The sequence below is a fragment of the Anomalospiza imberbis genome, chromosome 1 (genome assembly GCF_031753505.1).
Source record: "Anomalospiza imberbis isolate Cuckoo-Finch-1a 21T00152 chromosome 1, ASM3175350v1, whole genome shotgun sequence".
Taxonomy (NCBI): domain Eukaryota; kingdom Metazoa; phylum Chordata; class Aves; order Passeriformes; family Viduidae; genus Anomalospiza; species Anomalospiza imberbis.
In genome coordinates this window covers 101,067,799-101,084,139 of record NC_089681.1, presented here as the reverse complement: position 1 = coordinate 101,084,139, position 16,341 = coordinate 101,067,799, and the positions used below count along the sequence as shown (strand labels likewise).

The following is a 16,341-nucleotide window of genomic DNA, read 5'->3' as shown; positions in this document are numbered from 1 at the left end:
GAAAATCTGGCTCTCTCTAGGTCTGGCTAGCACCATGCTTTAAGCTTGGAAATGAACCACAGAATCATTTGGAAAAGACTTCCAAGATCATTGAGTCCAACCTTTGATTGATCACCACCAGGCACATGGCACTATGTGACACATCCAGTTGTTTCTTGAACATCTCCAGGGACTGTGACTTTACCACTTCCCTGGGCAGCCCATTCCAGTATTTAACAACCCTTTCTGGGAAGAAATTCCTTCTGATGTCCAGCCTGAACCTTCCCTGGAGCTGTTTGAGGTTATATACTCTTATCTTGTGACTTGTTACCTGGGAGAAGAGGCTGACCTCCACCTGGCTGCAACTTCCTTTCAGGCAGTTGTAGAGAGTGATGAGGTCTCCCCTGAGCCTCCTTTTCTCCAGGTTAAACAACCTCAGCTCCCTCAACTGCTCCTCACAGGACTTGTGTTCCAGGCCCTTCACCAGCCTTGTAGCCCTTCTCTGGACATGCTTCAGCACCTCAGTGTCTTTTTTGAAATGAGACAAGACAAAACTGAACACAGGACTCAAGGTGCAAAGTAGGATCTGGATCTTAGGACATGCAGTAGTTTGCACTAGAAGGGATTTTGGGAAGAGAGCTTTTGTAGACTGTGCTTTGCCTATGACTCTGTATAAGTTTGATATCAACCAGATTTTCAGTGGTGAACCGGAAGCTTAAATTTATCTTTAGAAAACCAAGCTTAAAACTCCAGAAATATGATAAAATTATTCAATTAGTGACATATGTATTGTTAGTGCCTTTCTGGTTCAGAATTTGGGCTCTTGAGGGACATAGCCTAGGTGTGTGAACAATTTAAATGGTAGGTTTCGGTGGTTTTTGAGAATTTTTAGATAGCTATTGGCAAAGCTGAGGACAGAGCTGATCTTCTAGACCTTTTGCATAGTTCATATTCCCTCACTGTAGAAGATGCTGTGACAGAATGAGGTCTCTAGATAAATTTTGAGACATAGTAGGCTGAATATGCTTTGTTGTTGATTTTAGCTCTTTGCAAATCCAGGAGGAGGAAATTCTGAGATCTAAAAAAATTTTTGTTTGTTTTATGGATTTGAGATTTTGTTTGAAAAAATTTTAAAAAAATAGAGTAATTAAGATTCCCCTCTGTGATGCTTTGAAAAACTAAACCCTGCTGAGCTGAAGTTCAGAGTTACAGAACAATAGAGAATTACTTTGAAGTACTAGTGAGAAGCATAACAGATGATTACAGCACAATGAAAAAATGGGAGGTTATTACAGTGCTTTTTCTAGGAAGCCAGGATGCAAATCCCATTAGGGGAGTTCTATTGTTACAAGATTTGCTGTATAGAAGCCTTTGATAGCATCCTGCTATATATCTGGTTACCATGATGTTTCCCAGAGGACTGTTGAAAGAAGGAGCTTTGGAAAGTACTGTCAGGAGAGTGCTTTGGAACACCCCAAGCAGAAAGAGAAACATAAGACAATAGGCAAAAAGGATTATTCATGGCTCATTTTGTTAGTGATTCAAGAAGAGCAATGGTCCTGGGAATGAAGTCGAAGAGCAGAAGTGAATCCGTGAGGTTAGCATAAGTAAGACCTGTGTCAGAAAAGAGCAGGTTTTTCATCTCATGAAAGGAACTCTTGGATTTTCACTGCCTCGAGCTACCCAGTGAAAAGTATATAAAAACATTGTTTCTCTGGGAGTTACTACAGGGCAAAAGTATTATTTTCACAGCTAGAGCTTAGCATGAATCAATTACAAGGGTGAAGTGTTAAGGTCTTGTAAAATATGGATGTTATCTAGGGTTGCCAGTGTCAGGGTCTTCTCGGTGGCTCTGATGGCCTTTGGATCAAACCATTGTGTTATAGTCTTCCTTTTTCTCTTACTCCAGGCTTGCCTTAGGGCAGACAAACCTTTTTTTAATAATAAGGAAATTAAAAAAAAGAAGGAAGGCAAAAGAAAAAAAGTCTCAAGAAGCCCACAGTGGTAGAAGTGGCTCACCTTGATTCAGTGGTGATTTCAACTGTTGATTGCTTTTTAAAAGTGGATTTTGTCTTTTTAATTTGCCTGAGTCTTGTTTATTTCCAGATTTTGAATTTTAGATATTTTTATTACTTTATTACCGTGATTGCAATTATGACTAACTCAGCCAGTGAACAGTTTAACTCTTCTATAATATGTTGAGACTATGCTAGTATTTATTAGCTACTTGACTGATGGAGTGTGCATCCTTCACTGTGTTCAGTGCCTGAAGGGACAGCAGTAGTTTGAAAATATGGATGTTGGATTGCTGGTTTTCTCATCTGAATGGCATACATACTGTCTTGCTCACCCATATTATCAAGTATTAAAATTGAACTGTAAATTCATATGTCAGAAAATAGCTATCTTTTCTGCTCTACTCATTGTCTCTTCTCTTTTATAAAGTAGGCTATTTTGTTAAATTTCAGCATTATATAAATGTGTTACCAAAATAGTCTGTGCATTTGCATTTGGAAAACAGCATAGTAGGTTGGTTTTTTTTAATGTTTAATTGGTTAGATGTTAGCCAAAATGTAGCACATTAAAGTGGAACAAGTATTGTGGCTATTAATATCATTCATTCTTTCAAGTTAACAATTCTTCATCTAATACTCTGAAAAGACAATGGTGATATATATTAGCCTGTCTTTGGTTTCATCGACAGTGAATCACATTGGAACAAAAACAAAACATTGTTGTAGATTTATCATTGGGGAAAATGCCACTGACCTCAGAAATAATGGGGACAAACTATAATTTTTTGGGATGTTTTATTATCATCTTCCGTTGTTGGAAGCTTTATGACTAGCACAGTCTTATTTAGAAGCTATTGATATCAATATTCCCCCAGTTACTTTGAATTAATTTGGTTCACACCTCCATAAAATTCTTTCTTTAAGAGGGTCTTCCTCTATTTTCACTGAAATAAAGCTTAATGTTAACGTGGATGACCTGGATAAGGTGTAACCACAAGAATCAATGTTGGTTAAATGTCAGCTGCATTAACACTGAAATAATTTGGTACTTTAGAGTATGAGTATCATTCTGTTGGATTTTTTTTTGAGAAACCTCAGCTCCTTCAAACCCTTGATGCTTATATTCAGAGCCCAAGGTCTGGATCATTGGGAGTTCTGTTTCTGGCAGTCTAAGTCATTAAGCAAGTAACTGAGTTTTTCCTTGTTTCAACATGCACTTGTCTTTCAAGCTTCTTGATGTTGCCTACAACAAACCCTTAGCTTTAGGCCCTAGCTTCCAGTAGGCCACAGTTGTCCATAGTATTAGCTTGGTGTTTGTGAGGTGTAATAAGCTATGACTAATTGATTGTCAGGTTAAACTGGATGGTAACAGAACAGCACACTTGAAATGTATTTCTTTTGAGGGGGAAAAGAGAAAGAGGGGCTAATTTAGCACTGCAGGTCTTCGAAGAAGCCCCAAACATTTTGGAATGCAAGAATTGGGAAGGCTCAGAATGCATTTAAATTGACCTATTTGGCAACATAAGTGTCCTAAGAAAGAGCACAAATTCGTAACATCCTGTCAAAACAACTTAAAATTAACTTGGGGATATGCTAATTCTGTACATTGCTAATAAACTTCAGATTTTTACAAAGAATTATGAGGAAGTTATTTAGCTTGTGAAAATACTTGCTTAAACAAAACAAACTCATGTTTTAGTACAGGATTAAGGTGGGTTCATTGGATTTTTAAGTCCTTTGATGTACAAGGCAAAAGTGGTGTAAGTGCAGTGTCTGGCCCAAATCATACCATAAGTAAAATACTTTGATAATCTCTTGGTTTTGGATGCCTAAATTGCCATCTTAAGTGGAGTCTGGTTTCCTAACCTTCCCTTTTACCCATCCAGGACTGGGAGGGAAGCTGAGCACTGAGTAGCTGAAACATGCAGTCATGTGGCACATCTTAATGGCTTGGCCTATGTTTCATCTTGATTTAAAACCACTGAAAACACTGAATGTTTGAACAGTCCACTTACTGTCTTGACAGCTAATCCAAGATAAAGAGAATGAGAATTATACCTTCTATTCCTAGGAGGATAAATATTAAGTCCCTTATTCCTTGCACAGGGCATGACTGTGAATAAACCTTTACAAACCAGCAGTGAAGTATAGTTTCTCATTCTCTAAAAACTTCCAAACTTGAAGAATTTTAGCAGTCAGAAGAATTTTCTAGGTAAACCTTCATCATAAAAGTAGTGTAGAAATTATTTCTCTCTAATTTTTACAGCTATTTTCTTCCTATCCCAGTTTTAAGTAAATTTGAAAAATCATGTTCTCTGTGGTGGATGCTGCATTTGAAGGAGCCTCTGTGGTCATTCAGACTTAAATCTTTTCATTGTTAAAAAGATGTGCAGTAATTACAGATCTGGAACATGATTGCTGGTGAGGTTTCTAGAGAAAGTGATTAATATCAGGAAAATGTGCTCAAGAAGTCACAACATTTGGTCATTGTCAAATGAATTGCCCTTAGCATGACATAGATCCTGTGTCAACTCTGTTTAACTGAGCTGTGTAATCATTTTGACAAATATATGCAAGCCTGTCTTAAGGTATCAAAAGGTGTCTTTACATTGCAGGAAAGGCTTTAGACCATCAGAAGAAACTTCTGTTGGCAGTAGTAGTTTTGCAAAGAACTTTGAGCAGGTTGAACCCTCTGAATATCTCATAGAACTGGCTGTTTTGGTTCACTTCCTTGCTTATTCAGAGATTCGGAGATGGTGCTTTTTTATTTGTTTTCCAAAGCTGAATAACTGTTTTAGAAGTTAAGGTGGAAACAGAAAGTGAGAAAAGACATGGACACAGAGAGAAGGGTGAGTAATATGTCAAAGTACATAGAGAATTACTGTATAATCCATCATTTTTAAGGGGAAAAAAGGTCAGAACAAGTGGGATTGTAGCCAATTTTAATTTCTGAGAATATTAACATATTAAGGAAGTAGTCTGGTTCTTCAGATTTGTCTATACATTGTCCTTGGTGGTACTATATTAATAACTGTGATCTTATCAACTGTTTGGCAAAAGTCACCGTTTCCCTTTTTTTTTTTTTTAATTTATTTTTGTGAATCTGTCTTTCCCTTTGCTTCCTGAAGGAGATGACAAAGCATAAGAGGGTGCATGAGGCATAGTGAATGTCCAGTAAATCTCACACTGGCAAGGTTTAAGGTTGCTTAAGTAGTAGTGCACTGGGTCCTGCAGTTACATCTCTCTTAACTTGGGATATTTAGCTGAAGTTTATTAGTTTCCTATGTTGATGCCAGTATTTTCCTCAGTCAATGGACAGAGATCTGAGTTGTCTTCTGGATCACTGTTGAAATTTAGATATATCTGTAACCTATAATTGAGGAGGTGTGGAGGCCTGAATAGGAGCCCAGATGTCAGGTTATTTTGTCTTCTGTTTCCTTGGCTGGTGTAGTGCGAAAAAAAAAGGCAAGTAAATTCTGTGGGAGTCTATAGTTAGTCTGCTCTATTTAATCTCAGTGTTATCTTCTACTCTCAAGTCTTTCCCATTAGCCATGTCAAACTTTCTTTCTCTGTTTAACAGCAGGACAGAGACAATAAGGGTAGGGCCCTGGAGACTGCAAAGCTGTCATCTAATTCTGAACATGCTGTGGTTGTCGTTTTCCTTGACCACCTCTTTTTCTGTAGGCCTATACACCTTTGTTAGAAAGCAACATTCTTATTAGGACTGTATAAAACCCAGATACATATTAACAAGGCATCCAGAACTGACCTTTTGTCTGGGAGGGAGATTGCTAATGCCCTTAGCAGTGATTTGTGACATCTGCTTTCTTTGGTGAATTTAGGATCTGTTTAGTGTTTAAGATTACTCCTAAATCATTCATTTAATTTTATTGCTTTTTCTTTAGATCCATAGATTTGAGTGAACATTAATGCATGACTCATATTTCATTAGTGATTATCGTGCTTCACATCCTTTAAATTCACCTTCTAGAAATGCTTTGGCAGCAGAACTGACTATGCCAAAATGCATAAGAAAGGGTAGAAATAATAAATGCACTATCAATTTGGCTGACACAGTTCAACATTTTAAGTTTTGTTTGTGACCCACTGTTCATCTCTGGCAATTTGAATATACATATGCAGTGTCCTTTTTAAAAATGTGTGGGACAATAGGGAGGCTCTAGTGTTATTAGCATAATAAATCTTTACTAAAACAGTTTTCTTTTATATTGCAAGGGCATGCTGCTGCTGTTCACATTTGGATATTAAATTTAGAGGTGTGAAAAATTTGTTGAAATCTGCTGCAAGTCTTAGCAGTGTTGTGGGGGGGATATTTTTGTGGGGGCTTTGAGGGTTTTAGTTTGGCCTTTTTTTGTGTGTGTGCGGCCTTTTTTCTTTTGTGAGTGCTATCTTATCCCACTGGGACTGCTTATAATAGCATGGATAACTGCACACTGAACCTTTGTCCTTGTAGCATCAAACTGTCTAGGCCACTCCTTCATTAAGGTAGTGCAGGATTCTGTAGCTGATAATCCATATTATTAGACATAAAAGGTTTGGAAAAAGGATCTAAGAGACACTTCAGGGCAAAAAAAATACATTTTATATGTTGTGTTTGCAGTAAATAAGTATCCAGCTCCTTCCCAGGTCCAGAAGAATGGCACAATCATTGCCTACAAACTGAATGCACTGATAAAAAGAAACTATAAAAGATTTTGTTTTGAATGGTTTAGGGGTGTTTAAAGCCTATTAATCTTCTTACTCCTAGTTTGTTTGTAATACTCTTCCTAGCATTGTATTATAAAAGAAGAATATCACTGTTTCCCATGAAGTAGTATAGTGGTCTGAAGAGGGCCTAATGATGTGCTTTCCTTCATTCATAGACACAGTTGTTGAACCTGGAAAAGAGGAACTTGTGTGGGTGTTGTTTTTTTCTTACTGAGAGGGCAAAGCCACTGTAGGCATTCAGATGGGACATAAAAGTAATTTTTAGACCCTAGCAGATACTGGATGTCAGTGGATTTGATAATTTCATGCTGAAGTATTTTGGATCAGAGAATGGTATAATTCTCTGATCCATTCTCTGATCCATAAAAATAAGAAATAATGCTCTCATTACAGTCAAAACCACTCTGATACAGACTGAAGAATTTTGAGCTTTGGTTTAGGAAACACCTCCATATGAAGAGGTCAAAAGTCATTTGAGTCTGCTCCCTTGGGAGTTCAGTGATTTATTTTTCTACAATCAGTTAGGACCTATTGGTCTTCCCCCAGGGAATCTAGAAAAAGTAGGATGTGAAACTGGGACATAGATTTGCATGAGGGCACTGAGTCCTGACTTCTCTGTGAAAGAACTCCTCTCTCTGAACATGGAGTAGTGATTGTTTAGCCAAATGTTTCTTTAGGTGAGAGATTCAGAGATTTTTCTAAGTTTAGAGGTGTTTCTTGTTCTCATGTGATACCTCATTTTTTGTTTGGCATTCATCACCAGAATCAGAATTGTGTTTCAAATCATACTGCAAGTACATACCCTGCCTGCAATATGTCAAATGTTTCCAGATACTGACAGAAGCAGTGGAAAGGAGCATCTGCCACCACATTCAAGTTTGAAACATACATGCTCTGAGCAACCAATACTGTGAGATGTGTTTTTGGGGTATCTTCCTGTTCACCCAGCATTTGAGATATAGTGCTAAAATAAGCAAATTGCCAGTGTTCACTAGGGACTGAAAACCAACCATTCATTTACTTGTATTAAAGCAATTTTTGTTCAGGATGTTTCCGTCTATTCGTAATGCTGTAGCACAGCTTATTTTGTTTAGAAAAGGCATTCTGAATCCATGTTAGAAGCAGCTGAGGGAGAAGCTGAATGTGAAGTTTGGCACACTGTATTTTCATGGAGAATATACGACATTTGGGCATTCCAAGAGAAATGCTGAAGTTGTAATATACCCAAGCATAAGAAAGCATTAGGAATACATTTTCAAAGTAGCCTGGAAAAGTTATGCCATTTAAAATTGGCAAGTTCCATCACCTTCAATTCTTTGGAAAATCCTACTCAAATCATGTAAAAAATACATGTTTATCTAATTGAAGTCCCCAGACTTTCTTTTCCTGATTTATAAATGAAAGTTGGGAAAAGTTGTCATGCTAAGACATGAGAATCCATGTATCATGAGTCGTCTTTTTGTGCATGGTGGTTGTTGAGATCTGTTCAAGTAGTGATGATTATCAAAGTTTATGGTTTCAAGACTTACATAGAGTGTTTGAGTGTGATAAGAAAAGAGGCCAAAAGCCTTCATCAGATAGGAAGGTTGTGTATAGCTATGTGGTAGTCTTCTTTTCTTGTATGAGTTATTTATGTTTAGAAGATAGAGGTGGATCAATCTTCTTTGAGCCTTTGTTGGCAAAAGACTGCAAGTCTTGTAACCATTGATTAGCTTTTCTATGACTTCATTAAATCTTGGCTTGGTGCCTATCTCCTTAAAGTACGGTGGGCTGTGGATGATGAGCTGGCATACCGTTCTGGATGTCAGCTTGTGTAGGAGCATAAATCACTAATTTGCGTGATGGTAGAATCTCAGGTTTTCACAAAAACACTCATCCAGACAAACCTCAAACAGCAACACCTTCCCAAGTAACACTTCCCTTGGATAAGAATTCTTTGGAGGAATGCAGTAAAATTAATCCAGAATGTTCGGAGCCACTTTTCAATCTCAGTTTTTTCTATCTGCCAACTTTCTGTTGGAGTTTAATCTACTAAAGTTCCAGATGAGTGTGAATTCCAGTTCATTGCCCACTGATATTATTTAGACTGTAAGACTTGTGAAATGGATTTTATTGACACATTTGAAAGTTAACCCTCTCCTATGCTCCTGTGCCATGGATAGCCTCTGAATGTACAGGCTGCAACTTTATCAAAATCTCTAATGTAAAAACTTTAGGAATGTAAACAAATACTGATGGCTTGAGCTGAAAATAAATTACCATTGTGTCACTCAGAATTTTAATTCTTTTCAGTAGATTCATGAGGAAGTAATTAATCAACTAATGTTTGATACCAAGGTATTTATTCAGATATTTTACAGCATTCATTATTATTTGCAGCCATAGGCACTTGAGACAGAAGTCCTATACCCACTCATGTCAAAGCTAGTTGTTTCCCTGACTTCAGTCACCTTTTCAGAAAGAAGTGAATATCTCAGCTGCCTTCACTGCTCTTGCTAATAGACCTCATTACTCTCCAGTGCAGTAAAGTCTTTGTGTGAGTTATCCTTTCTTAGGAGAAGGGAGAAGTTTCCAATAGGATAAACTGTCTATACAGCATTAATAAGACACTTTATTTCTTCCCTCCCTCACCCTTCAAAGATGCTCTAATGGAAAACAGATATGGTCAACTGCTTTAGCTGTTTCCCATTCTTTATCTGAAAGTTACATTTTTATAAGTAGCTCATAAAAGAGTAATAAATTCTGATTTGCTAAAAGACATCTGGTTAATGGATTGCTTCAGAACTGTTTATAATAGGATCTATGTAATTAACTATTAAAGGCACAAGCAGTTTGTTTTATAAGATGCATATTGCCACTGTTTATTAATCCTTTGCAAGCAATGTGTGGCTACATTCTAAATTCCAGGACAGATTTTGTTTAAAACAAGTGTAATATTGAGTTTGTAATTTTAAATACCTTTTATAGCTGTATCATGTTTCCAGAAATTGTCTCCCTTCACCAGTGTGTGCTGTTCTGGAAGGCTTACACCTTGGATTTAAATCTAGTGGTTGAAAACAGCAGAACTTAATGAAGGCAGATGCAGTGATAGTGCCTGGATTTGGTCAGCCAGAGCAATGGGTTGTAGAATTCATGGGTGTAAACATCATCTTCTATTCAGTTGGAAGGACAGACACACTATGAGAGCTCAAGACAGAGATACAAAATGCAGTGGTTTGTTCTGATGTCTCCATTGATGTGCAGGGCTGAGTTTCGGGTAGAGTTTGGCAGCTTTTAACCAAGTCCAGCCTCAGGAGTTGCAGCTGCTTAGAGACTCACGTGGCACAGCCAGCCACATATGTCAAAAACTCTCAGGAACTACCACAGAGTTGCAGCTGACTGAGAGGTTGTGTGTGAGGAAGTGTCACTGTCATGATTCAACCACTTTCATACCTTTAGAAATAAAATTAGAAGGATCTAAAGGTGTCAAGTGGTTTTTATGTCCTTCTTGGTGATATTCAAACCTTTATTTGAGAGGTGGAACACCACACACTATTTCCTTGGGCTGTGGATTCTCTTTGTGGTGCTCAAAAGTCTCCTTCAACTTAAAATTATTTTCCTAAGTGTTTCTTTAAAAGTCCTCCAAAGATCCAGCAAAATAAAAATACTTAGCTGATTTTGTGTGAAAAGAAAAAGACTGCAGACACTCAGCAATTTCAGAGAAGCTGGCAGGAATTTTTAATGTGACTGAAAGTGTCTGAGTGACAAATTAGTAATAAAAATGTCACTAATTAGACCGTAGTAAAATCTTGATAATCAAAACTACTTGGGTGAGACTAAATATATTCAGATGATGGGTAGGCCAGATAATGGGAATCAGCTGAACAAAGAGACAAGCTGGCAGCTTGTTACAAAGGGAGGCTTAGAGAGATGGTGGGTGTTTTGAATAAACAAGCACCTAATGTAATTACAGAGCATAGTCCAAAAGTAATAATGAAAGCATAGCTGGATGAAGAATTTTAAATAGTAGGGAAACATCATGTCCCTTGAATGAAGGAGGAGAGAGGCAGTGCTAGAACTTTGTGGTTTTACTGAGACAAGTAAGCCTGGGAAGTATGGCTTAAACCAGACTGAAATCTGCTCTGTTCCATCAGAATGGGTCCTGTGTGCTCAAAGGGCCTTTTGGGTCTCCTATTCTGCTACCAGCACAAGTTCATGACATGGGATATCAATAGGAATTGGGTCTGCAGCATGATAAATTACCTCTTTAAAAGGGTTTGCATTAGCTGGTTTCCTCAGGTAACAGGAGGTCTGCAGTAGGAGCTGGTGACATACTTCTGGGGAAAGGGAGGGGGCACAAGAAGGTGTACTTTATCCTTGAGCAGCTGGGTTAAGAAATGCAGTTTAGTAGAAAATATTCATGTCCAAAGAATAAAGGAAGAATCCAATGTCAGTATCAGCTACTGTGTGAGAAAAAAAACCTCCAGTCTTAGGGGAATGTCTTTTAAGCAGGAGCTTTTTGATTCATTGGTTGGTAAGCTGAACTGACTTACCGGGATGCCGTGATCCTTAAACTCATTTGTTCTGCTGGTTCTAATGCTGCATTTTTGTCATTCTTAACATCCCTTCTTAGGTGAGATTGTGGGAGAAGTAGTACATTAAGTACCTAGTTTAGTGTTTTCATGTGAAGCAAATTTATGGTGCAGGGTGGAAGGGCCTTTGGTATGGAAAAGAAAACAACCTTGGGAAACAGTGCTAAAGAACATATAGGGTAAAATGGCTCTGCTATGAATATCAGCTTTTTAACTGAAGCTAGTAGCTTCTCAATCATGATGTCATTGTGAAGGGTATATATTAAAATGGGTGCAAGTTTTAGTTTCAGCTTCAAGGTAATGCTTACACCCTCCAGAAAATAAATTGGGTGAAAACAACCTTATTCTGTTTTTCGGATTTTTTTTTCTTTCCTAGCTAATCCAGCTAGGATTAGCTGGATACCATAGCAAGACTAAACACAAGTGTGATTCCTTTTGTCTTTTCCAATTTGCTGTTCTAATCACTGTGATCCTGTACTGGTATTACTGAACTATCCCTTCTATGTTGCAGGAGGTTCATTTGTGATGATGGCAATCCCAAAGATATTACTGCTACAGAAGCACTGATCTATTCTTGAAAATACCATTTTTTAACACAATTTGATTTGAAGCATCTGCATTATCTGTCCAGGGGTCTTTCCTGGTGAAGGAAGAGGCAGAGACATCTCCAGAAAGGTGATTCAGAGTGCTGACACTAACATACTGACCCCACTCACCCTCTTGGGTAGTCTCCTACCTTGTCCTTCTGATTGCTGTGCAGAGATTTTTAGGAATTAGTTAGGCAGGATGAATCAGGGTCAGCATGTGTATTTGAACCTTTATTCCTCTTGATACTTGTAAGACCACAGTTTTTTTCTGCTAGTCTTCCATCTGACACGTAGAGGCTTGCCAAGAGCATCCATTTTTTTACATCCCCTTCATGCCCTCAGCCTGGCTTCTGACAATGTGGCTCTTCCTCACACAGGGCTACCCTTTCATTCACATTATGCTTCATAAATAGTTAATACCTGGATGTTTCAAGCTTCTCCCTGGAGAACCTTGCATTCAGTCACCAAGAATTTACTCACAAATTGGTATCATGCTTAAGTAGTCAGTGGATTCCTACACCAGATGTGGCTGTGACTTCTGCTTAAGGTCAGATCCTTGCATCTTAATTGATAACTGGAGAAGAAGATGGGATTCATATTTAAATGGACTTCTCAGGAATGTAGTCATCTTTTCAATTAGCTATTAGCTTCTCAGTCACTATGTCACTGTAAATGGTATTTATTACAATGAGTGTGAGTTTTAATGCCTGCTTTAAAATAATGCTTATACTCTCTATAAAGAAGCACAGTATTGCTTCCAAAAATGAACAGATTTCCCACAGGGAAATCATGAGTGAACTAATTGGACTTTTATGGTTATCTTCTTGCAGTATATGCAACCATAATTTATGCAACCATAATTATTCACAAATTTGCGTCTGCCTTTTCTCCATGATGAAGGAAGTGTGTGTAGATTATTTATGCACCTGGATTAACTCAGTAAAATATTAAATGAGCTTGTCTGATGCCAATAGATGATGGTCATTTTGCACAAGAACACGGTACTGGTGAATATGAAAGACGGCCTTGTTGGAGTAAAGTCTGATCATACACAAAGAGTGCTGTAAGTGTTGTGATCAAATTTACACTTCAGTTCCCTCTTGCATCAGTCCTGCAATTTTGGCAGGTGCTGGGGTGACTTCAGCAACTTGTGAGTTGGAACACTGGCAAGTCAGAACCTGTGCAAGTATTTAATGTAACACCTCATATTCCTGCATGTGCAAAAAAATATTTCAGTAAAGGATATACACTGGATAGTGCAAACTCTTTTCCATGAATCCACATATAATAAGGAGTACAGTAATCACCTAGAAAATTTCTAACTTAAAATATTTTATCTGCTTACTAAGTCAGTGGTGCTTGAGATACCCAGTATTTAAAAATTATGTATGTCAATGGATAGAAATGTACAGTTTTTATTTAGGTCCATATTGTGGCAGGGTAGCATAAGGCTTTCCATACACTAGCAATTTTTATATCCACTTGTGGAACATTCTTTTGTTAAGCAGCTTTCTAAAGTGCTTTTTCCTTGGGTCCAAGTAATTTCCATTACTAAGCAACTTATAGCCATGGAAAATGTCTACATATATATATTTAAATCATCAACAAATAAGAAAATAGGGAAAAACACACACTTAAGAATCACAAGATACTTCCTTTTAATGATGTTAAGTTTCTCCGACCTGGAAATGCTAATAATTTAGATACTTGTATTTTGGCTAGTGGTTGCTTAATGCCAGAAATAAATTTAAGTTGTGAAAAGCCACTAGGCAATACATTAAAAGGTTCTTAATAATGTCAAATAAAAGTTGCAATCTGGGACAGGCTAATGATAACTGAAATCAAGCAAATGAGCAGACTGTTAAGGAACCTAGCTGGTTTATTTACAGATCCAGGACTTTTTCCTTAATTAATCATTGTTAGTGAATCCTGGTGCAAAATGAGAAGGAAGTCTGGCAACATGGATATTTTTTGAGTAGTGGATAACACTGTCCACTGTCCGAAAGTTGGCTACCCAGAAAGATTGCAGTTAGAGTAAAGCATTGGATTGATCTGGCCATAGCTCAGTGGAAAACATTAAATACAACCTACCCCTGACCACACCACAGTTCATCCTTTCACATAAACAATGCTGTTGCTCCACAAGACTAGTTGATGTGTACAAGCCAAGGTGCACTGTGCCTGTGTGTGGGGATGACACTGCAGTTCTCTGTGCCAGCTGTTGTTCACTGCTGAGAATTAATAGAATAGCCTGTTCCTTCTATGTCCATGTAAAGTTACATAAGAGATATGTGATTATGCTGTTTTTCTTTCAAAATAAGTTTTGAATTGATTGATCAATTTATATTCATGTTGAGAGAGGGATAGAAGTATCAAAATAATAAGGTGCACTAGGCTTTGTGAATATAGGTAGCTAGTTGAAAGAGAGAGGGTGGTGTTATCACTAGTTTCTCACCTAGTGTCTCACTGATATTATAGCATAAGCTTCCAACTGGACACCAGAAAACCTATCTTGTACAAAACACATTGTCAGCTACATAAAAGAGATTTTGGAAGTTTTATTCCTTAAGAGAGCTACCACCATTGCATGATTGCCCATTTTCCTTCCTCACTCTCTTCTGTAACAGTTAACAACCAGCCCATCCTTTTTTGTTGTTTTTCTTAAATGTGATACATGTTCACACCGATATTGATGAAAATAAATAAAATAGAGTGATGGCTGCGATGGCTGACAGTCCTTTAAAAAGATGGGATGAAAATCAATGTGTGCTAAGTGCAAGTGGATAGAGAGAGTTAAGTATTGTAATGAAGTTTTGTGTAACCTGACCAATAGTAACAAAAACCCATAACAATTATGTCCATGTTTTCTTTAGAAGAAAAAGAAAGAAGAGGTCTCTCTTCCTGGAATGAAGTGGAAAGCTCCCTTTTAAAACCTTTCTAATCTAAAAGAAGACTGATCTATCTTTTAGGTTTTATTATGGTCTTTGATCTCATTAATTGTAGCTGGAAATAATTAAAACCCACAGCAGAAGATCATAATGGAAGTTAGGACACAATAATATAATTGAGTACAATAATGTAGGCTTTTAGATATTGTTGCATATTATTGTACATTATCTGATTGATTCTTCTCCATTCTACAAAAAGCTTCCTTAGCAAAACTAAAACTTGTAGTGGGAAAAAAAAAAAAAACAACCCCACAACAAGAAAGCAAAAAACAAATCAAACAAAAAAAAACCTGATAGTATCCCTGATTACTTACTCCTTTTCTTTCTAATTCTGTGATGAAAAGTGAAAATTAAAGTTAGGGCACAGGGCATGGTGGGCTGGTGCCAATCCTAACTCGGGGAATACCCTGATATGTTGTGCACTGTTGTGCTTCTGTAGTTTAACTAAAACTGAGTATGCCCTTCATAGGAGGGAGTTGGCTTTTTCTTTTTTTGTTTTTTAATGAAAGAAGTCTTTTCATTCATGTGAAATCTGGAAGTGCTTTGTTTTAATTTCTACTACTAGTGAACTACTAGCACAGTAGAAAATACGGGATGTGGTTAGTCTCTGTTTCAGTCTTTTGTGTTAGAATTTCTTCCATGGGTTAAATTTTTGGGGGGGAATGCAAGCGAGATTCCACAGTTCATTAGGGGTTTGAATGTGCAAGAGAAGAATGCTCGTGTGCTACCTGAAAATTTATTAATTGCCAGTATATATAAAAATAAAGTCAACTTAATATGATTCTATGCATAGTAGAGAATTGCTCCTTTGGTGGTCGTTTGATGGACAGGCCCTTAAAACTTGCTATTGCCCACTGGAATGTCTCACATGAAAATTTTATACTCTCTCTTGTCTCACTTTCACTGTACTTCATTATTTTAAATGTGTTCTAGCACTTTCATTCAGTGGCTGAATTTGGCAGAAGCTGTATCTTTGTGCCAGCAGACAATATGCTACACTCACAGAAACAACTGGTTGTGCTCACTTGGACCCCTCAGAGCTATGGAGCAAGAGGGAATGGTACTCTGCCTGGATTTCTTGATGTTGTTGCTTTGAATGAAAAAGGCTTTTTGTGTTCCTGTATATAAAACCACATGTAACAAAACCAAGAAGTAGCAGAAAATCTCTTTTTTATACTCTGCTTCTAAAATTCCATCCTTTCAAGCTGTAAGTCTCAAGCAAGGCCGTGAATGAGTAGATGTCACCTGAGATGATTTTTGAAGACTCAAGTGCAGATCAGTGAGGGAAGTGACTTCTGGAGTTGAGTGTTTTGCATTGCTAATGTTGTATACCTCTCTTTGCTTTGACCTTGCTGGCAGCCAAATCCAGAAGGAGCTCTTATCTTTCTTTCTCCTCCTTCAGTCTCCATTGTGAGTCTTCTCCACTTAAAATTATAATAGATTTTACTCCCCTGTTGAGAATCTGTTGAAAGTAGCTGCAGCTGGAAATTTAACCTCGGAAGGATTTTTGATT

General features: G+C 37.5%; 1 protein-coding gene across 11 annotated transcripts in view; it reads left to right on the top strand.

The window, feature by feature from the left end:
* TPK1 (thiamin pyrophosphokinase 1) overlaps nucleotides 1-16,341 on the top strand; it is a 300,977-nt gene that overhangs the window by 63,824 nt on the left and 220,812 nt on the right. Inside the window, exon 1 of one of the 11 annotated variants that reach the window (XM_068202506.1) lies at nucleotides 5,300-5,411. The exons of 9 other annotated variants lie outside the window; for them this stretch is intronic. In XM_068202506.1, coding sequence (XP_068058607.1) covers nucleotides 5,405-5,411 — 7 coding nt within the window. In that variant the 5' untranslated portion in view covers nucleotides 5,300-5,404. Of the gene's footprint in view, nucleotides 1-5,299; nucleotides 5,412-11,116; nucleotides 11,236-16,341 lie in introns of those variants that run through there. One more of the 11 variants, XM_068202489.1, reaches the window with a different exon arrangement.